General features: G+C 44.7%; 1 protein-coding gene across 1 annotated transcript in view; it reads left to right on the top strand.

Annotated features, from left to right (window-relative positions):
- pip5kl1 (phosphatidylinositol-4-phosphate 5-kinase-like 1) overlaps window positions 1–21816 on the top strand; it is a gene marked incomplete at both ends in the record, with an annotated part of 469911 nt that overhangs the window by 411568 nt on the left and 36527 nt on the right. Inside the window, 3 exons of the mRNA XM_084325069.1 lie at window positions 13654–13818; window positions 21058–21108; window positions 21300–21454. Coding sequence (XP_084181195.1) covers window positions 13654–13818; window positions 21058–21108; window positions 21300–21454 — 371 coding nt within the window. The remainder of the gene's footprint in view (window positions 1–13653; window positions 13819–21057; window positions 21109–21299; window positions 21455–21816) is intronic.

Genomic DNA, 21816 nt, shown 5'->3' with positions numbered 1-21816 from the left:
CATGTTTCCACCCCAGCTAGAGCACTGAGGTCATCAAACAAACTACTTTTAGATGTCCCAAGGTCTAGGCAAAAAAACAAAAGGTGACCGAGCTTTTGCAGGTTGCCCCTGAACTGTGGAACAGTCTTCCACTACAAGTTAGGTCTGCTCAGACCCTAGACAATTTTAGGCTTTTTGAGGCTTAGTAAGCCATATATCTCCGGTCGTGTCGTGATTGTTTTAATGTATTGCAGCTTCTGATTGTGTGTATACTGTATTTCTTTGTATTTCTCAGTTTTTATATTGTTTTAACACATTCCTTGCCAGCCATTGTACCCATCAAAGTACCCTCTCTGCCAGCGCTATACGTCTATGGAGATGTTTACCTTCTTTGCAGGGCTATAACTTTTTAAATTGTATTGCTATATTGTCATTACTATGGCCCATTCAACATCGATTATCCATCGTTCAGGATGTGGGAACGTTATATTTTTTCATTCATACATTCATACAAAAATACCTTTTAGAATATAAGTATGTTTTTATCGTTTTCTGCAGTAATTCCTAGAACGTGAGTTATAGGCCTAAACGCATAGATTATCGATTGGCGTTTCTTCCCTATACACGCTATATCAAAAAATTCAAATGTATATGATCGGTATAAGTTATGCTTCATCATGCGTGAAGGAAAGGGGGGGGGGGTTGTTTATAATTCCCCGATCATCAGTAAATGCTTTATGTAGGTTGGGTGATATATTGATCAGATCGGTTTGCTCACAAGGAAACTCACAATCGGGTTGAAAATAACCTTATATTCCTCTTACCGTGGGTCAATGAGACTGGCGGTGAAAGATCCCAAGTACACGACGCCGATCGCCTAGGTCCATTTCTGGTTTGTATGTCGCAATAAACGCCGAAATCATATAGATTATTAAGTTTAGAAAGCGATCCATTATGTACATAATGTCTGTCGGGAGTCCTGCAACGAGATGTGACGGCTGGATGAGTTTCATTGATGGCCACTAGTGGTCTGCAAGGGCCTTGAAATAAAGCCTGAGCCCTGCCCGAGCCCTTGAACTTCAGGCCCTGCCCGAAAATAAGCCAGACTGTAAATAATATTTTAAGCCCTAGCCCGTGTGAAAACCCGAAAAAAAATTATTATTATTATTATTATTAAAATATAATTTTTTTTGTATTTGTTTTAAATATTCGAAACACGGTTTTATATGAACGTAATAAATAAACAAAACTAAGAAGCATTTACATAGCCTGTTTCGCAATGCCGTCTCTCCCAGTGCTCGCTTATATAGACTGACTCACACTGTCACACATCAGCCTCGTAAAACGTATTGAAGGCTATAGAATCTTCTTTGACACACGCACACACACACACACACGACACACAATAGCCTACTCAGTCAAACAAACAAACAGAAAACAGAAATCAGATTTCGAGCAGAGCAACGTAATGAAAATCACAACAAAACAAGTAGCAGTCGCGACCCAGCAAATAGTAAACATCACTCACCAGACGTCAGCAACGCGTTGAACACCGTTAACAAAACCGGCTACATACATCCCAAGAACAAATTAAAACGTTCGCCAACTGGCTATATTCCAACACAACCAATCGAGTTGAACTTGTCCCCTGAGTTCTCTCTGCGCGCTGCAGTAATTACATCCAAATGTTTCTCTGGCGCAAAAGAGAAAGCGAATCTTAAAACGAAGGTTATCATATAACCCTAGTTATATAAAAAAAAAAAAAAAAAAACTGCGGTGCCCGGGCCCGGCCGAGCCCGAATTATTTATTAAAAAAAAAGCCCTACCCAGCCCGAACCCGCCGGGCCGGGCCGGGCCCCGTCGGGCCTGGGCAAGGTTGCAGTGCACTAATGGCCACATCCTGTAGGCAAGTGTAACTCGCCCGACCATCCACCAGGCGATGGTATTGAACCGTCGTTGCCGTCACCTATAGGGTCCAGCTGCAGGGTGTATATATGAATTATGAATTCCATGGCGCTTTGGTGCAACTTCGGTTGGTTTTAAATGTGCTATATAAATAAAGTTGACCTTAACCTTGACATGTGCGCAACGACCAGGAAGGGGAGGGGGGAATTGGCATAACGACTAAATTGGGATGGGAGGAAAATACAGAAAAATAGGAGAAAAAAGTGGATCAAAAAACGTCTCCCCAGCAGGCCTAAATGACTACAGACCGGTGGCACTCACCTTTGTGGTTAAATCCGTAGCTAACATTGTATTGCACTATCTGAGGACTTTAGCATGTCTATTTTATGTCTATTTTATTACCTGTTTATTATGTCTATTTCATTATTTAGTATTATTGCACAATCAAAGCGGGCATGGCCACCCGCATTTCACTGAATGCCCGGGTAATAAACCTCTTGAATCTTAGTCTCCGAGTCCAGTCCAGCTAGTTTAAGATGCTGCATCACCTCTCTCTGAGTCCAGCTAGTTTAAGATGCTGCATCACCTCTTAACCACTGAGTCCAGCTAGTTTAAGATTAGGGATGCCCCGGTCGATCGGCCACCGATCGTTATCGGCCGATAATCAGTGTAAATATGCGATCGGTGAATTCCGATAATGAGTCATATTCGCCGATCGCGGAAACCGATCAAGCGGAGATCTCACTCGCTGTCTGTCTCAGACACACAGGACCTGCAAACTGCCGCTCCTCCTCCTCCTCCTCCCTTGCCCTCCCGCACCTGTGTAAAATTTATAAACACAGGACTGAGAGGAGGCTCCTCTGCTCGAGTCTATAGTGCATTCGACCGTGATCTAACGTTAGCTACCTAGCTATCGTTACTGTTTAAACAAAATTACCCAGTCAACTATTCACTTTTAGTAGGCATTGTCTAACCGGTATCTAGCCGGCTAGCTACTGATAGCTCCTGATATCAACAAATGCTCCAGCAAGTCTAGTAGTGCATGTTGATACCTCCGTTAGCTAATGTTAGCTCACGTTAGTTCACTGTTCAAAACGAAATGTCCCATTGAACTAAATAGTTCACTGAGGCGCTGTCTTAACGTTATATAGCCGGCTAGCAGTAGCTACAGATGGCTCCTGATATCAATGTCTTATAACATTGATTCGATGCGTATTCGAGCCCCGGCTTGCATCGCAGTCACAAATGGGGCTAGCTGAGGGAGTAGGGTATATCTGCAGAGCCGCAGATTTGCAGAGCCGCAGATATACCCTGCTGAGGGCATGCTGAATGTGATTTGATCAAAGCAGAATATACACACAGACAGTGGAGATAGCAAGCATTTTGACTTGTTGCGTGGTGGCGATGTCTCGCAGATAATACAACTACAAGTATAATTATATAATATATATATTTTATATAAAAAAAGAAAAAATGTATATAAAATAATTTTTAATTCTTTTTTATAATCAAAAACTATCGATATCGGATCGGTATCTGCCGATATGGCTCAAGACGATCGGTGATCGGTATCGGTGGCAAAAAACGTGATCGGGGCATCCCTATTTAAGATGCTGCATCACCTCTTAACCACTGAGTCCAGCTAGTTTAAGATGCTGCATCACCTCTTAACCACTGAGTTCAGCTAGTTTAAGATGCTGCATCACCTCTTAACCACTGAGTCCAGCTAGTTTAAGATGCTGCATCATCACCTCTTAACCACTGAGTCCAGCTAGTTTAAGATGCTGCTTCATCACCTCTTAACCACTGAGTCCAGCTAGTTTAAGATGCTGCATCACCTCTTAACCACTGAGTCCAGCTAGTTTAAGATGCTGTATCACCTCTTAACCACTGAGTCCAGCTAGTTTAAGATGCTGCTTCACCTCTTAACCACTGAGTCCAGCTAGTTTAAGATGCTGCATCACCTCTTAACCACTGAGTCCAGCTAGTTTAAGATGCTGCATCACCTCTTAACCACTGAGTCCAGCTAGTTTAAGATGCTGCATCATCACCTCTTAACCACTGAGTCCAGCTAGTTTAAGATGCTGCATCATCACCTCTTAACCACTGAGTCCAGCTAGTTTAAGATGCTTCATCATCACCTCTTAACCACTGAGTCCAGCTAGTTTAAGATGCTGTATCACCTCTTAACCACTGAGTCCAGCTAGTTTAAGATGCTGCATCACCTCTTAACCACTGAGTCCAGCTAGTTTAAGATGCTGCATCACCTCTTAACCACTGAGTCCAGCTAGTTTAAGATGCTGCATCACCTCTTAACCACTGAGTCCAGCTAGTTTAAGATGCTGCATCATCACCTCTTAACCACTGAGTCCAGCTAGTTTAAGATGCTGCATCATCACCTCTTAACCACTGAGTCCAGCTAGTTTAAGATGCTGCATCACCTCTTAACCACTGAGTCCAGCTAGTTTAAGATGCTGCATCACCTCTTAACCACTGAGTCCAGCTAGTTTAAGATGCTGCATGATCACCTCTTAACCACTGAGTCCAGCTAGTTTAAGATGCTGCATCACCTCTTAACCACTGAGTCCAGCTAGTTTAAGATGCTGCATGATCACCTCTTAACCACTGAGTCCAGCTAGTTTAAGATGCTGCATCATCACCTCTTAACCACTGAGTCCAGCTAGTTTAAGATGCTGCATGATCACCTCTTAACCACTGAGTCCAGCTAGTTTAAGATGCTGCATGATCACCTCTTAACCACTGAGTCCAGCTAGTTTAAGATGCTGCATCACCTCTTAACCACTGAGTCCAGCTAGTTTAAGATGCTGCATGATCACCTCTTAACCACTGAGTCCAGCTAGTTTAAGATGCTGCATCATCACCTCTTAACCACTGAGTCCAGCTAGTTTAAGATGCTGCATGATCACCTCTTAACCACTGAGTCCAGCTAGTTTAAGATGCTGCATCATCACCTCTTAACCACTGAGTCCAGCTAGTTTAAGATGCTGCATCACCTTTCACTGAGTCCAGCTAGTTTAAGATGCTGCATCACCTCTTAACCACTGAGTCCAGCTAGTTTAAGATGCTGCATCATCACCTCTTAACCACTGAGTCCAGCTAGTTTAAGATGCTGCATCACCTCTTAACCACTGAGTCCAGCTAGTTTAAGATGCTGCATCACCTCTTAACCACTGAGTCCAGCTAGTTTAAGATGCTGCATCACCTCTTAACCACTGAGTCCAGCTAGTTTAAGATGCTGCATCACCTCTTAACCACTGAGTCCAGCTAGTTTAAGATGCTGCATCACCTCTTAACCACTGAGTCCAGCTAGTTTAAGATGCTGCATCACCTCTTAACCACTGAGTCCAGCTAGTTTAAGATGCTGCATCACCTCTTAACCACTGAGTCCAGCTAGTTTAAGATGCTGCATCACCTCTTAACCACTGAGTCCAGCTAGTTTAAGATGCTGCATCACTTCTCACTGAGTAAAGCTCGGTGGATGTTTCCCCTACTGTGGCAAAATAGCTGTCATATGATCTGGCTAAATTACTATTTCCGAGACATCTGACAGTATTCTGGAAATAAAACTCCAGTAAGTGGATAAGTGGATGGGTGCCAGGATGAGTGTTCTAAAGATGCCGGAGAAAGACTATCTGTCTGTCACATCTGGGAACATCAGAGATTAGCTTTGGAGAAATGCAGGCAATGCAGAAATTTAAATGTAATAAGACAGTGTTGGGCACAAATTGAGGCCATATATATATACGCCTTCCAGGGCCTCTTGTCATTTATTCTGTTATTTCCTTTATATAACAACATTTTATATATATATATTTTTTTTCTCCACTTTTTTTTCTCCTCTTCTTCTTTTTTCTCCCATCCCAATTCCATTGTGCCAATTCTTCCCTCCCCTGTCCTGAACATTGCTCGCATATGTCCCCCACTGGCCAGTTGTAGGGAGGATAAAAGCCTTGCATCACACAGGCGGTCAGGTGGCGTAACGGAGATTGCGTTCGTCACCAACCCCGGAGCGGCTGGATTCGCCTGTTCGAATCCAGCTCACAGCTCCGGGGTTGTCACCAGCTTGGCTGGCCGTTCACACTAATATAATTGGCAGTATTAGAGGGTGGGAGAAGCTGGCGGGGTGGGTCCGGGTCGTTGTAAACAGCAACTCCTACAGTTAGGGGCATTAGCTTGAATATAACTGTTATGAAAGGAGACTTTAGCTTTAATATAACTGTTATGAAAGGAGACTTTAGCTTTAATATAACTGTTATGAAAGGAGGGAGTATTAGCTTTAATATAACTGTTATGAAAGGAGACTTTAGCTTTAACACTTTGGTCGCCAGGCTTATATTCTTAATAAACCATCCCACGCCAGCTCTATTTGTCTATGGAGAAGTTCCCCTTCTTTGCAGGGCTATAACTTTTTAAATTGTATTGCTAAATTGACATTACTATGGCCCATTCAACATCAAGTATCTATTGTTCAGGGTGTAGCAACGTTCTACTTTTTCATTCACATATTCATACTAAAATACGGTCTAAAGTATAAGTATGTTTTTATCGTTTTCTGCAGCTTTCTCCAGAACGTGATTTATAGCCCTAAATGCATTATATTGATGATTGTATACAGTTTGATAGCAATTGGCGCGAGATAAAAAATGTCAAATGGACTTGCTTCTAGAAGTTACTACTTATCATCTGATGTCGACCGGATGGGGGGGGGGGGGGGGGGGGGGTCGTTTATAATTCCGTGGCCAACGTTAGATGATTCATCTAGTGTGGGTGATATGATCATCAGAGCAGTTTATATCGAACACGTTAAAAAATAACGCTGAATCTTACCCCAGTCTCCTCGGGCCGTTGGGCGATGAGCGTGGAGCAGAAATATTCCTATTATGGGATGTAGAAATATGCGATCCATCTCCAGGTTGTATAATAGTATATACGTCCAAATCATGTTGTTTATCGAGTTATTGGTAACGGATTGCTATCCATTGCGTCTAGCTCGAGTCCTGGGACTATTAGTGAGTGATCGGACCGAATTGGAATGAGCACCAGCTTCCATTTCCTGTTTCCTGTCTGGGCGATCCGCCGATCGGCCACCAGATGGCGTTCTTGAACCGTTGGAGAGTTGAGAGGGGATCAACAGTAGATCTCAAGTCTCCGGGGGAGAAATATGATTGCGATCACAGATTTTTGAAATATTGATTTCAAAGACGTGGTACGGCGTCTTTGGCAGAATGAGCATGGCGAGGAATGACGTGGTAAGGCGTTTTTGGCGACCACAGTGTTAATATAACTGTTATGAAAGGAGACTTTAGCTTTAATATAATGGTTATGAAAGGAGACTTTAGCGTTAATATAACTGTTATGAAAGGAGACTTTAGCGTTAATATAACTGTTATGAAAGGAGAATTTAGCTTTAATAGAACTGTTATGAAAGGAGACTTTAGCTTTAATATAACTGTTATGAAAGGAGACTTTAGCTTTAATATAACTTATGAAAGGATACTTTAGCTTTAATATAACTTATGAAAGGAGACTAGCTTTAATATAACTTATGAAAGGAGACTAGCTTTAATATAACTGTTATGAAAGGAGACTTTAGCTTTAATATAACTTATGAAAGGAGACTTTAGCGTTAATATAACTGTTATGAAAAGAGACTTTAGCTTTAATATAACTTATGAAAGGAGACTTTAGCTTTAATATAACCGTTATGAAAGGAGACTTTAGCTTTAATATAACTGTTATGAAAGGAGACTTTAGCTTTAATATAACTGTTATGAAAGGATACTTTAGCTTTAATATAACTGTTATGAAAGGAGACTTTAGCTTTAATATAACTTATGAAAGGAGACTTTAGCTTTAATATAACTTATGAAAGGAGACTAGCTTTAATATAACTGTTATGAAAGGAGGGAGTATTAGCTTTAATATAACTGAATTGGGAGGAATTTTAAGAAGTGGGATTTTGCTTAATTACATTTATTTCACAGCTGTTTAAATGTATATGTACACACACAGTTGCTGTGTGAGCTGGCATTTCTGTGTGACGTCACAAAGCCATCTCGATGTACTCAACCTGCAGCGTCAGGGTCGCGTGATGACAGACATGTACGCTGCTGTGAGGGCCTTTAAAACCAAGTGGGGAGTCAGTCAGATGCTGTGAGGGCCTTTAAAACCAAGTGGGGAGTCAGTCAGATGCTGTGAGGGCCTTTAAAACCAAGTGGGGAGTCAGTCAGATGCTGTGAGGGCCTTTAAAACCAAGTGGGGGGTCAGTCAGATGCTGTGAGGGCCTTTAAAACCAAGTGGGGGAGTCAGTCAGATGCTGTGAGGGCCTTTAAAACCAAGTGGGGAGTCAGTCAGATGCTGTGAGGGCCTTTAAAACCAAGTGGGGAGTCAGTCAGATGCTGTGAGGGCCTTTAAAACCAAGTGGGGAGTCAGTCAGATGCTGTGAGGGCCTTTAAAACCAAGTGGGGGAGTCAGTCAGATGCTGTGAGGGCCTTTAAAACCAAGTGGGGAGTCAGTCAGATGCTGTGAGGGCCTTTAAAACCAAGTGGGGGGGTCAGTCAGATGCTGTGAGGGCCTTTAAAACCAAGTGGGGGAGTCAGTCAGATGCTGTGAGGGCCTTTAAAACCAAGGGGGGAGTCAGTCAGATGCTGTGAGGGCCTTTAAAACCAAGTGGGGGGTCAGTCAGATGCTGTGAGGGCCTTTAAAACCAAGTGGGGAGTCAGTCAGATGCTGTGAGGGCCTTTAAAACCAAGTGGGGAGTCAGTCAGATGCTGTGAGGGCCTTTAAAACCAAGTGGGGAGTCAGTCAGATGCTGTGAGGGCCTTTAAAACCAAGTGGGGGGTCAGTCAGATGCTGTGAGGGCCTTTAAAACCAAGTGGGGAGTCAGTCAGATGCTGTGAGGGCCTTTAAAACCAAGTGGGGAGTCAGTCAGATGCTGTGAGGGCCTTTAAAACCAAGTGGGGGGTCAGTCAGATGCTGTGAGGGCCTTTAAAACCAAGTGGGGGGTCAGTCAGATGCTGTGAGGGCCTTTAAAACCAAGTGGAGAGTCAGTCAGATGCTGTGAGGGCCTTTAAAACCAAGTGGGGGAGTCAGATGCTGTGAGGGCCTTTAAAACCAAGTGGGGGGTCAGTCAGATGCTGTGAGGGCCTTTAAAACCAAGTGGGGGGTCAGATGCTGTGAGGGCCTTTAAAACCAAGTGGGGGGTCAGTCAGATGCTGTGAGGGCCTTTAAAACCAAGTGGGGGGTCAGTCAGATGCTGTGAGGGCCTGTTAAGCCTTAAGGTCCCCCTATAGGGGGACCCTGCTTTTCTTTATCATAAATCGATCAATAGAGACCGTATTAGATCCCCAATTATCATATCATTGGAAAGCCACACTCATTGGCTACAACCCTGTGCAAAGATTTTCGAGATCGCCAAATGATTGACAGAACTAGAGCCCCGGGAGTCGGGGTGGTAATGTGTACTTTTGCGTACTTTGGGGCACGCCTCACATATCGGCATGTAACTCGAGAACCGCTGAACGGATTTTGTCACCTGTAAGGGCAATCAACAGGCAACAAATGGGGCTTTAATTCTATCTTATATTGTATGAAATAAATGCACACCCGAGCCACTAGAGGTTGGCAAAGAATCGTCCACATGTGGGCCCTTGGATGTTAAGAGGTCAATGTTTTTAAATATATTTTATTTGTAGCCAAGAGTAAAGACCATAATCCTATCAAAAACAGTAGTCAAAGTGTATATTTTCATTTGTACCGATGTTTTATATGTTTTATCGGAAATACAAATGTATCTGAAAATGCTAATTATCGTAAAAACAGCAAGAAATGACTAAATCCAGATTCAACCCTGCCATTGGAAAGAGGAGCATTTTCCCTATCCATAGATGTATGATTTGGCTATAATAAGGTCAAGGTCAAGTTCAAGGTCAAATATGAATTTATAATTAAAGTCGATTATCATTAATTACTGTATCTACAAATCCTTCTGTTTAATCATCTTCCCGCGGTTCATTTGCTTAGATTTTTTGTACACATTATCTCAATAAGGTGGTGAATGAGCTCAGTGAGCATTTTCTCATGCCCGCATACATTTTTGATCATCATCATCAAAATCATAAATCATAATTAATCATAATTAATTTATTCATTACAATTTACTCAGCCTAGTAACAGACACAATATTTCTGACACTGGAAATACATACCCCCAGGTCCCTAGATGTTCCTAGATACCAAGAATATGCAAAATATATATCAAATTGACCTTGCAGAAGTGGAGCAATCTTCCATTTACTTAGGCATGTACCTTTTAGGCGAAACCGGTCTACAGATTAACAGGTTAAAACCTTCCAAATACATTTTACTTTAAATTTAAACAGACCAAATCAATTATGTTTGAATTTCAATTTAACCAAACAATTGTTACTTGATCACACCGGACCAAATCCAACCCAAAGTACACAAAACACCTTGCCAATTGGCATCACCTCCTATCTAGTTACACAGTACACCCAAACATTCATTAATTGGAATCAGACCCGGCGCCATGGGCGGGCATTAGGGGGTCAGGCCCGCCCACTGAGTCAGCTGTGCCCACCCTGGTAAAAAAAAAATTTTGTATTATTATTATTTTTTTGGTCAATCAAAGTCAACTATCCAAATCCTTAGTCGGGGACAGCCCTAGTGGGCACTGATGTCAACAACAACACTACTGAAGCTAGCACGGCACTCTGTGAGAATTCGTTTTCTACCCTCAAGAACGTCTTTACAGAACATCGCCTTAGTATGCTTCATCGACGCAAGGCCAATTTAATTCAGTTGGCATTTGAGAAGGACTTAAAGGGGAACTATTTTACTATTTCTTTCACTATTTGGGCAATTTTACACAATTCCTGTGAGTCTATGGAACACCTCTGTAAGTTTTTTTTTTTTTTTCTTTTTTTAAATGTATTCATTGTTTTGTATTTCTAATCAAGTCCTCAAAAACAGCATTTTTCTACCTCAAGATCTTAAAGGGGAACTATCTTATAAATGGCCTTTTTGAGTGTTTAGCATTGTTTCCTAGCTATGTGAACTTATATTAATATGATCTATGTCTCTAATTCTCATATTGGCGCATTCTTCCAATTCTCCTCTCACAATATTCACCCTCACTGAACTGAGTCATCTGAAAATGTGATGATTTGTGATGTCAGAAAGACACCGCTGCATGATAATGGCGAGGTACATGATGAGCTGCACACAGTGGTTGGAGCCCAGGCTCAAAACGGATCGAGATCTTGAGGTAGAAAAATGCTGTTTTTGAGTACTTCATTAGAAATATAAAACAATAAATAAAAAAAAAATTACAGAGGTGTTCCATAGACTCACAGGAATTGTGTAAAAGTGCCCAAATAGTGAAAGAAATAGTAAAATAGTTCCCCTTTAAGCCGTTTTGAGGCTGGGCTCTAACCACTGTGTGGCCTGGTGCCAACTGCCACATCAACTGCCACATTATTATGCAGCTGAGAAATCTCTGACATCACAGATGACACATTTTCAGATGACTCAGTTCAGTGAGGGTGAATATTGTGAGAGGAGAATTGGAAGAATGCGCCAATATGAGAATTAGAGACATAGATCCTATTAATATAAGTCCACATAGCTAGGAAACAATGCTAAACACTGAAAAAGGCCATTTATAAGATAGTTCCCCTTTAACAAAAAAGTTCAGGAATGAGTGGAGGGGCAGTGTTTTAAGAAGATTTCACTCTGTCCCCAAACGCCGCTTGCCACTCTACTAATGATGGTGAGTAGCCTGTGGAGGAATTTTGTTTGCTTTTTTATGCACCTTATTTTTGTCAGTTCAGTTCAGTTTGTCAGTGAATTCAGAAGTGTTGAATAAATGGAGACTTTTCAAAGATATAGAATAGAATAGAATAGAAATGTATTATCCTGAGGGAAATTTGACACTGCAAATCACTCAACATTAAACATTTAGACAGAACAAGTCACGAATAAGAATAACAAAACAAATGGCCTAAGAATAGAATAAAATGAAATAGAATAAAAATAGAATAAAAGATACAGTAAATAAATACAGTAAAAATATACTGAAGTCTACAGTAGGTGTAATATTGCACAGTGCTGTTTAAAAAGTAAGAGTCCAGGAAGATGGTAACTGTCACTCTGTGCTCAGTGATGCAGTGAGGCACAGTGATGCATTGTAAAGTCTGATGGCTGTCGGAATGAAGGACTTCCTGTGCCGTTCAGTGCTGCATTTAGGTAGTGTGAGCCTATAACATGCTCCTCCTGATAGTGGGTGGGAGGGGTCTGTGTATAGTGGGTGGGAGGGGTTTTCCCTGATGGCCTGGAGCTTAGCAAGGCTCCTCCTCTCCGCCACCCTCGCTAGAGTCCAGCTCCACCCCAACCACGCTACTGGCCTTCCTGACCATCTTATCCAGCCTGTTTGTGTCCCCTGCTCTCAATCCGTTGCCCCAGCAGGTCTGTTATATATATCCGTTCAGTCTGTTTTTGTATAAGTGAATGTTCTTAAGATAGAGAGAAATTAGATTTTTCAATTGCCTCTCTGCTGTTTAGTTCAGCACCGTGGGCAGCGCCAAGCAAGCCACAGCGCCGCTGTCCCAGCTGAAACGTATAAAAGGGAACCGGTGTTGAAAAACCATTGTACCCCCCCAGAGAACATTTTATGCCCCCCCACTAATTTGTTTCTGCAGCCTGGTCTGATTGGAATGATTCCCACAAAATTGCCACCAACCCAGCCCTCCACAGGTACAAATTATAGTGATTTAAATTGACAACTACAAACATACATACATACCTATGGTGTCTCTGGAGTGATTCCCTCACTGAACCCTCTTTTACTGGTCTAAATGGGCATTCTTCACCCACTGAAGGAGCCCAATCCTTCCCCTGCACAGAACATTTTCCTCTGCCTCTCCACCCAAGATGGCATTCACACCTGAATTGCATTGCTGCTCATTACCCCCTGCAGCAATCAACTCCCATCACAGCAGCTCAGGGTTGGCGGCCATCTTGTAAAATCATACCCCTTCTTAGGCCATGTCCTCACGTATCTGGATCTTTTGCCAAACGGATATTCTCAGGCTCTGTTTAAAATAAAATTCCCGTCCACACCAGTGTTAAAAAAAAAACTCCATCCAGACACAAAACAGTTTATAAACTGCTCAAAACGGCATTATTTCTGGCGTTGGGTGCATGATCCATTTTCCATTTTGAGAAAATCTCCGTTTATGTCTCTGAAAACACCCTTTACGTGTGGATGAAAGGCCCAATCGTGGAATAAAATGTGCGTTTGGCAAAAGATCCAGATACGTGGGGACATGGCCTTAGAATGTATTAGAAAAATGTAAAATTCTCACATTGAAAATATAAACCAAACATAAATGTAGACATTGTCTCTTATTGTACATTACAATACGGGTGGTTACTGTAGGTTACACTGGAATCTAAATATATACTATGAGTAAGTAATACATTATTATTGCTTTTCACGGGAGCTCAGTTCCACTGTAACTCAAACATTCAAACTAACTCATGGGACCAGGGAGCGATCTTTAACTTCCTTTTACAATGGAACTGTTCCACTCATTTACACTGTACTACTCATCAACTCATGTCACCCAACACTAATGTCATATGTTGTGGGTTGTGTGTGTGTGTGTGTGTGTGTGTGTGTGTGTGTGTCCAGATGGAGACGGCGGGGGGCGCCCCATGCCTCCGGCAGCGCTCCGGCACGGTGAAGAGGAAGCGGTGGGGAGGCCTGCGGCAGCAGTGGAAGCTGCTGGGTCTGTTTGAGATCGACGAGCAGCACGAGTTCTACAGCCTGACCTGCATGATGAAGGAGGGGCTGGCTGCTGCCCTGCAGAGCCCCGCCCACAAGCCACCGCCCGTGAGTCACCACCAGGGGGGAGGGGGGGGGGGGGGGCTGGCTGCTGCCCTGCAGAGCCCCGCCCACAAGCCACCGCCCGTGAGTCACCACCAGGGGGGGGGGGGGGGCCTGGCTGCTGCCCTGCAGAGCCCCGCCCACAAGCCACCGCCCGTGAGTCACCACCACGGGGGACGGGGGGGGGGGGGGGGCCTGGCTGCTGCCCTGCAGAGCCCCGCCCACAAGCCACCGCCCGTGAGTCACCACCAGGGGGAGGGGGGGGGGGGGGCTGGCTGCTGCCCTGCAGAGCCCCGCCCACAAGCCACCGCCCGTGAGTCACCACCAGGGGGGAGGGGGGGGGGGGGGGGGGGGGGGGAGGGCCTGGCTGCTGCCCTGCAGAGCCCCGCCCACAAGCCACCGCCCGTGAGTCACCACCAGGGGGGGGGGGGGGGGGGGGGGGGGGGCCTGGCTGCTGCCCTGCAGAGCCCCGCCCACAAGCCACCGCCCGTGAGTCACCACCAGGGGGGAGGGGGGGGGGGGGGGGGGGGGGGGCTGGCTGCTGCCCTGCAGAGCCCCGCCCACAAGCCACCGCCCGTGAGTCACCACCAGGGGGGGGGGGGGGGGCCTGGCTGCTGCCCTGCAGAGCCCCGCCCACAAGCCACCGCCCGTGAGTCACCACCAGGGGGGGGGGGGGGGCCTGGCTGCTGCCCTGCAGAGCCCCGCCCACAAGCCACCGCCCGTGAGTCACCACCAGGGGGGAGGGGGGGGGGGGGGGGGGGGGCTGGCTGCTGCCCTGCAGAGCCCCGCCCACAAGCCACCGCCCGTGAGTCACCACCAGGGGGGAGGGGGGGGGGGGGGGGGGGCCTGGCTGCGGCCCTGCAGAGCCCCGCCCACAAGCCACCGCCCGTGAGTCACCACCAGGGGGGAGGGGGGGGGGGGGGGGCCTGGCTGCGGCCCTGCAGAGCCCCGCCCACAAGCCACCACCCATGAGTCACCACCGGGGGGGGGGGGGGGGCGTACTGGAGTAACTGTACTTCGTTACAATCCTTAACCCTTTCACTGCCACACTACAGAAGGTTAACCCTTTACTATCACACTAGTAGTGTAATAGTAGAGGGTTAGTAGAGGGTTAACCTTCTGTAGTGTGGCAGTGAAAGGGTTAACCTGCTGTTGTGTGGCAGTGAAAGGGTTAACCTTCTGTGTATTGTCACAGTGAAAGGGTTAACCGTTTGGTAGTGCGGCAGTGAAAGGGTTAAGTACTGTTTTGGGGGGGATTTGTACTTTACTCGAGTATTATTAGGTTTGTATACTTGTATACTTTTACTCAATTACATTTCAGAGGGAAAAAACATACTTTTTACTCCTTACATTTCAAATGCAGACCTACAAAGTACAAATCTCACATTTTAATTAGTATATGTGTTTCTCTGGCCGAACTAATGTTAACGTTATTAATCCTGCGGCCGAACTTTATTTAAAAACAGCCAATTAAATCCCCATCAATTGAAAATGTACCCGCTCAACGCCCAGACCCATGCTGATTGGTCCTTGTGCAAGACTAGAAAGGACAGTTAGTAGCTTCTGTCTGGTTGTGTAGGTACTGAGGGTAGTAGTGTTAGTAGCTTCTGTCTGATTGTGTACAGTAGGTACTGAGGGTAGTAGTGTTAGTAGCTTCTGTCTGATTGTGTACAGTAGGTACTGAGGGTAGTAGTGTTAGTAGCTTCTGTCTGATTGTGTAGGTACTGAGGGTAGTAGGGTTAGTAGCTTCTGTCTGATTGTGTAGGTACTGAGGGTAGTAGGGTTAGTAGCTTCTGTCTGATTGTGTACTGAGGGTAGTAGGGTTAGTAGCTTCTGTCTGATTGTGTACTGAGGGTAGTAGGGTTAGTAGCTTCTGTCTGATCGTGTAGGTACTGATGGTAGTAGGGTTAGTAGCTTCTGTCTGATTGTGTACTGATGGTAGTAGGGTTAGTAGCTTCTGTCTGATCGTGTAGGTACTGATGGTAGTAGGGTTAGTAGCTTCTGTCTGATTGTGTACTGAGGGTAGTAGGGTTAGTAGCTTCTGTCTGAGTGTGTAGGTACTGAGGGTAGTAGTGTTAGTAGCTTCTGTCTGATTGTGTAGGTACTGAGGGTAGTCGTGTTAGTAGCTTCTGTCTGATTGTGTAGGTACTGAGGGTAGTAGGGTTAGTAGCTTCTGTCTGATTGTGTACTGAGAGTAGTAGTGTTAGTAGCTTCTGTCTGATTGTGTAGGTACTGAGGGTAGTAGTGTTAGTAGCTTCTGTCTGATTGTGTAGGTACTGAGGGTAGTAGTGTTAGTAGCTTCTGTCTGATTGTGTACTGAGGGTAGTAGGGTTAGTAGCTTCTGTCTGGTTGTGTAGGTACTGAGGGTAGTAAGGTTAGTAGCTTCTGTCTGATTGTGTACTGAGGGTAGTAGAGTTAGTAGCTTCTGTCTGATTGTGTACTGAGGGTAGTAGGGTTAGTAGCTTCTGTCTGAGTGTGTAGGTACTGAGGGTAGTAAGGTTCAAGATTCAAGATTCAAGATTCAAGAGTTTTAATTGTCACGGCATACAGGTATACAATGAAATGCGGCTGGTCTTGCCCGCGACGATGTGCAATACAGTGGTACAACATATAATAGAATCCAATAAAATACAGTGGTACAACATATTAATAGAATCCAATAAACAGTGCAATAACAGGTACATGGTGTGCCATCTCGGTATCTGTACATTAGTATTTACAGAGCATATAGGACATGCTAGTTAGCTTTAGTAGTGCAATACACTGTTCCTGATGTTATACTACTTTAAGTGGCCTTTCCTCTGGCCATAAGTGTGCGTGTGTGCGGCATGAGTGTTAAAGTGGCTGCTAGTGTGTGAGCGTGCTCAGCGTGCGTGTCGTGTATGTACTTGTGTGTGGATAGTTCAGTTTCTGTGTCTCTCAATGTTCATTGTTCAAGGCTCTGATGGCCTGGGGGAAGAAGCTTAGCCTAAGCCTCTCCGTCTTAGTCTCTAGAATTCGCAGGCGTCTGCCTGACCTCAGCAGCTGGAACAGGCTGTTATTGGGGTGGTGGGGGTCTTTCATTATCCTGCCGGCTCTGGATTTGCACCTCTTGTTGTATAGAGCCTGCAGGGGAGGTAGCGCAATACCCGTGGTACGCTCGGCTGAGCGCACCACACTCTGTAGGGCCTTCTTGTCCTGTGCCGTGCTGTTCCCATACCAGGCAGTGATGTTTCCGGTCAAGATGCTCTCTACAGCTCCTGAGTAGAAGGACTGGAGTATCTTCCCCGATACTCTGAACTTCCTTAACTGTCTCAGGTGGTAGAGGCGCTGCTTCGCTTTCTTTACTACTGTGCCTATGTGTGTTGACCATGTCAGGTCCTCTGAGATGTGGACCAGAAGGTTAGTAGCTTCTGTCTGATTGTGTAGGTACTGAGGGTAGTAGAGTTAGTAGCTTCTATCTGATTGTGTAGGTACTGAGGGTAGTAGGGTTAGTAGCTTCTGTCTGAGTGTGTAGGTACTGAGGGTAGTAGTGTTAGTAGCTTCTGTCTGATTGTGTAGGTACTGAGGGTAGTAGGGTTAGTAGCTTCTGTCTGATTGTACTATAGGTACTGAGGGTAGTAGGGTTAGTAGCTTCTGTCTGATTGTGTAGGTAATGAGGGTAGTAGGGTTAGTAGCTTCTGTCTGATTGTGTAGGTACTGAGGGTAGTAGGGTTAGTAGCTTCTGTCTGAGTGTGTAGGTACTGAGGGTAGTAGGGTTAGTAGCTTCTGTCTGATTGTGTAGGTAGTGAGGACCTTTCAGACATGGCTCGTGTTATGCAGTGTCTGTCCACCATGCATCTTGCCGTGGTGAATGAGAGATATGATAGTTACACACTCAGATGCACAAGCCCTGATGCCAGTCAGCTGACACAGCATTTTGATACGTGACTGTTCCGTCTGTTGTCTCTTACTCACAGTTACTCACTAGGCCACAGAAACACACTAGCAAGCACACGCTGTTCAACAGGCTAACTAATGCTTTTCTTAATTTGCTGCATGTCTGCCATACCACATCAAGAAGCATACCCAGCTGCCAACCAATAACAATAATAATAACTTTATTTGTAGAGCACTTTTCATACAAGAATTGCAGCTCAAAGTGCTTCACAGCAGTAAAAAAAAAAAAGAAAAAAAAAAACTGGCATAAAATGTGCACAAAATTGGCAGATCAATGCATAAAGTGCAGACATATAAAATGAGCATAAAATGGATGGGTTAGTGTTGCATCATTGAGCGTCCTGATTGATTGATTGATTGATTGATTGAAAACTTTATTAACAGATTGCAGAATGGGTACAGTACAGTACAGCTCAATACATACAATTGTTAATGGGATGCAGACCAGAGAAAGACTTTCGTCTTGTTTACATCAGGGTCCCCCATTTTCAATTCATCGTAATATATGTGACATACATGACATACCGATAGACAGTACTGCTACATCTATACATTTATGACATACCAGATTTGCAATTACAGTACTGTTTGTGATACAAAAAGAGTCCAGAAAGAAAAGAGTATATACATTAGACGTAGAAACTGTACATTGGATTGGGTAGGTGGGGGTGGGGGGGGACTGTACATTGGAGGTGGTTGGGTGGGTGGGGGGGGGGGGGGGGGGGGGGGTTGGGTAGGAGTGGGGGGGGGGGGGGGGTTGGGTAGGAGGGGTGGGGGGGGGACACTGTACAACTGTACAAACAACACTGTACATTGGATTATTGACAAGACCATACTTGGTAATTTACTGTACATTGGAGGGGGTTGTGTTCATTTACAGGGGCCAGTTTCGAGTTGCAGTCTCCCTTAGGTGTTTTTTGAGAGTGTTTTTGAAAGTGGGTAGTGATTCACATTCCTTTACAGCTTTGGGTAGGGCGTTCCACATTGATGTGGCATAATTGCGAAACGTGTTTAGTCCCTTGTTTGAGCCGAATCTGGGTTTAACATGATTTGTGGAGCTCCGTCTGGTGTTGTGATCGTGGTATTCACTGACCTTTGGGAAGTATTTTGTCATGTACATGGGTACCTTGGTCGTGTAGTGTATCTTGTAGACCAGGCCCATTGCAAGTTTCTGTACTCTGTCGTCTACTCTAAGCCATCCTAGGTTGTCAAAGTGGGCAGGGGTGAGGTGGGTTCTAGGAGTAAGGTCAAGCAGTAGTCTGACCAGTTTGTTTTGAGATGTTTGTAATTTTGTTTTTAGCGCCTTTGAGGTGCTTTGGTACCATGAGGTGCAAGCATAGTCGTAGTACCCTTGAATGAGTGCTCCTGCTAGAGTCTTCAGGGTATTCTTGTTTACCAGTGAGGAGATCCGGTACAAGAATCGAGTTCGTTGGTTGACTTTTTTTATTACATTGGATGCCATTTTGTCACAGGAAAGATTTGCCTCTAGGATGGAACCCAGGTAGGTAATATCTTCTTTCCTTGTGACAATATTGTCACCCACTGTAACTGAGAAGCCGTCGGTCTTGCTGAGTTTGTTATTTGAACCGAAGAGAATGGACTCTGTTTTGCCCATGTGTAATGATAGTTTGTTATCAGCGAGCCATATGCAGATTTTGCCTAGTTCTGAGCTGAGGGTTTTTTCAACCTGTAACTTGTTCTTGTCAGAGACCAGCAGGGCTGAGTCGTCCGCAAACAGGAACAAGTTGCAGTCACAAGCTGACGACATGTCATTTGCATAAATTAGGAACAGTAGCGGACCTAGTATGCTTCCTTGTGGAACACCACAGCTTACTGTGAGGGGGGGGGATAGGGTACCGTTTACCTCCACCATCTGCTCTCTCCCCTCCAGGTAGGATTGCATCCAGCTCACTGATAGACTATCAAAACCAATTGCTTTTAGCTTGTCAATCAGAATGGTGTGATTGACAGTGTCGAAGGCCTTTTGTAGGTCCAGCATGACCATGCCGCAGTATTTGCCCGCGTCCACCTCTTGTTTGATGTGGTCGTTTAAATAGAGAAGGCATGTGTCAGTGGAGTGGGATGTTCTGAAGCCAGATTGGAATTCGTAGATTAGATTTTTTTCCGCAAGGTATTTTTCGACCTGTTCGTATACAATTTTTTCCATGACTTTCGAGATGGAGGTAAGGATAGAAACAGGGCGGTAGTTGCCTGGGTCTAATTTACTGCCTTTTTTGTGCAGAGGGGTCACTCTCGCAATTTTGAAGTCCTTGGGGACGTGTCCCTGTTTTATGGAGAGGTTTATTATGTGTGTGATGACTGGGGTGATGGCGGCTGCTGAGTCTCTGAGGAATTTGGAGGGGATGTTGTCATGGCCAGTGGCCTTGTTGGGTTGGAGGGCGTTCAGTTTTTTGAGTACCTCATCTGTTGTTACCATTTCCAGTTTGAAGTCGTCTTTGTGGACCCCTAGGTTCTTGTAGTATGCTACTATGTGTTCTACCCCATAATGCCCTGAGTGGGAGGGTAGTTTGTTTACCAGTGTTGTGGCTATGTTTGTGAAGAAACTATTTAAGTAATTGGCTACATCCAGCTTTTCTGTGATGAGCGTGTTGTCTGTCTTTATGTTTATGTTTGAGAATCTGGTTTTAAGTTTTTTACTGCAGCCTAGTTGGTTATTGAGTAATTTCCAAAGTTCACGTGGTTTGTTTTTGTTTTCCTCAGTTTTGTCATCGTCATCGTCACTGTCCCAGCATTCTGGCTCCTCCTTCTCATTTATAACTTAAACGGAGCGCACCGAGGAGTAGAGAGAAACTATAGGAATCTTCCATTGGTTCTCCCAGCCCACATGACCATTTCTAGCATTTCCATTGGCTATAGGCCAACATCTCAGTGACAGATATAGAAATGAATACATAGATACACACAGCGGATTAGATGCAGATGCATTCAGGAGGGAAAGCGATCTAGAAATGCACACTGCCAGCCGAGAGATACACTTTCAATTTTGAGAGAAGAGAATCTCCCGATTCAGATACAAATTAAAGCGAGTCTTTATCACAAACGGATATCCAAAGATATTTAATGTTTTGCAAAACATGTCTATCTGCTTTAGAGCGTTAAGAATCTACCCAATCGCAGGGTTTGGCTCTCAGTAGTTGGGCAGCCATTTGTTTACATTTGGATTACAGATTCCAACCTTTAACAGTTCAAGTGCTGTCGTTTTGCTACCTTTTTGAGAGTTTTAACTGGTATTAATAATTAGTATTAATGTTAATTAGGTCTCTCATTATCACCCCGACCTCTCTCCTCTCCTCTCCTCCCTCTAAGGACGTGCTCTCAGAGGAGGACTTCAGATTGGAAGTCACCCAGATACATAAGGTAGGTGTGTTGGTAGCACCCAGGGCGTTGTGCCATGCAGGAACAAACTAATCCATTTACTACCGTCTGCTTGTGAGAAGTGTACTCCTCTATATGCTGTAACGTGACAACAAAGCTGATTCTGATGTGTGTTACATCCATGGACTGGGGTTCCTTGCCTTTATTTGACCCGTGTGTATTTGTGCGTGCAGGGCTTCAGGATGGAGACGTTCGCGGGCCCGGTGTTCTCCTGCCTGCGGGCCTCTCTGGGGCTGACGGAGGCCGAGTACCAGCTCTCTCTCTGCTCCGACAGCTGCTTCCTGCAGTTCATCAGCAACTCCAAGAGCAAGGCTCACTTCTTCCTGACGTGAGTCACATGACATCCTCATCCCCCAATCACTGCTCACTCACTCACACACAGACACATACACACACTCACACTCACACTCACACACACACACACACACACACATACCCCATTATACACACACACCAATATATACACACACACACACACACACACACACACACACACATTTAGAATCTTTATTTATGTCCACATAAAGACAATGTTTAAAGGACACAAATATTAACAGTGCACTTGTACATTGTGTGTTATTCTGTTACATTTGTGCCCAAATTGGCAATGGCAACCAAAGTTACACAAACGCACACATGGATGATGAACCTGACCATCAACACACACATTGTCCGAGGCAAGCGACAGTT

Source organism: Notolepis coatsorum (genome assembly GCF_963971535.1).
Source record: "Notolepis coatsorum genome assembly, chromosome: 11".
NCBI classification, from domain to species: domain Eukaryota; kingdom Metazoa; phylum Chordata; class Actinopteri; order Aulopiformes; family Paralepididae; genus Notolepis; species Notolepis coatsorum.
This window is presented reverse-complemented; position numbering and strand designations above follow the sequence as displayed.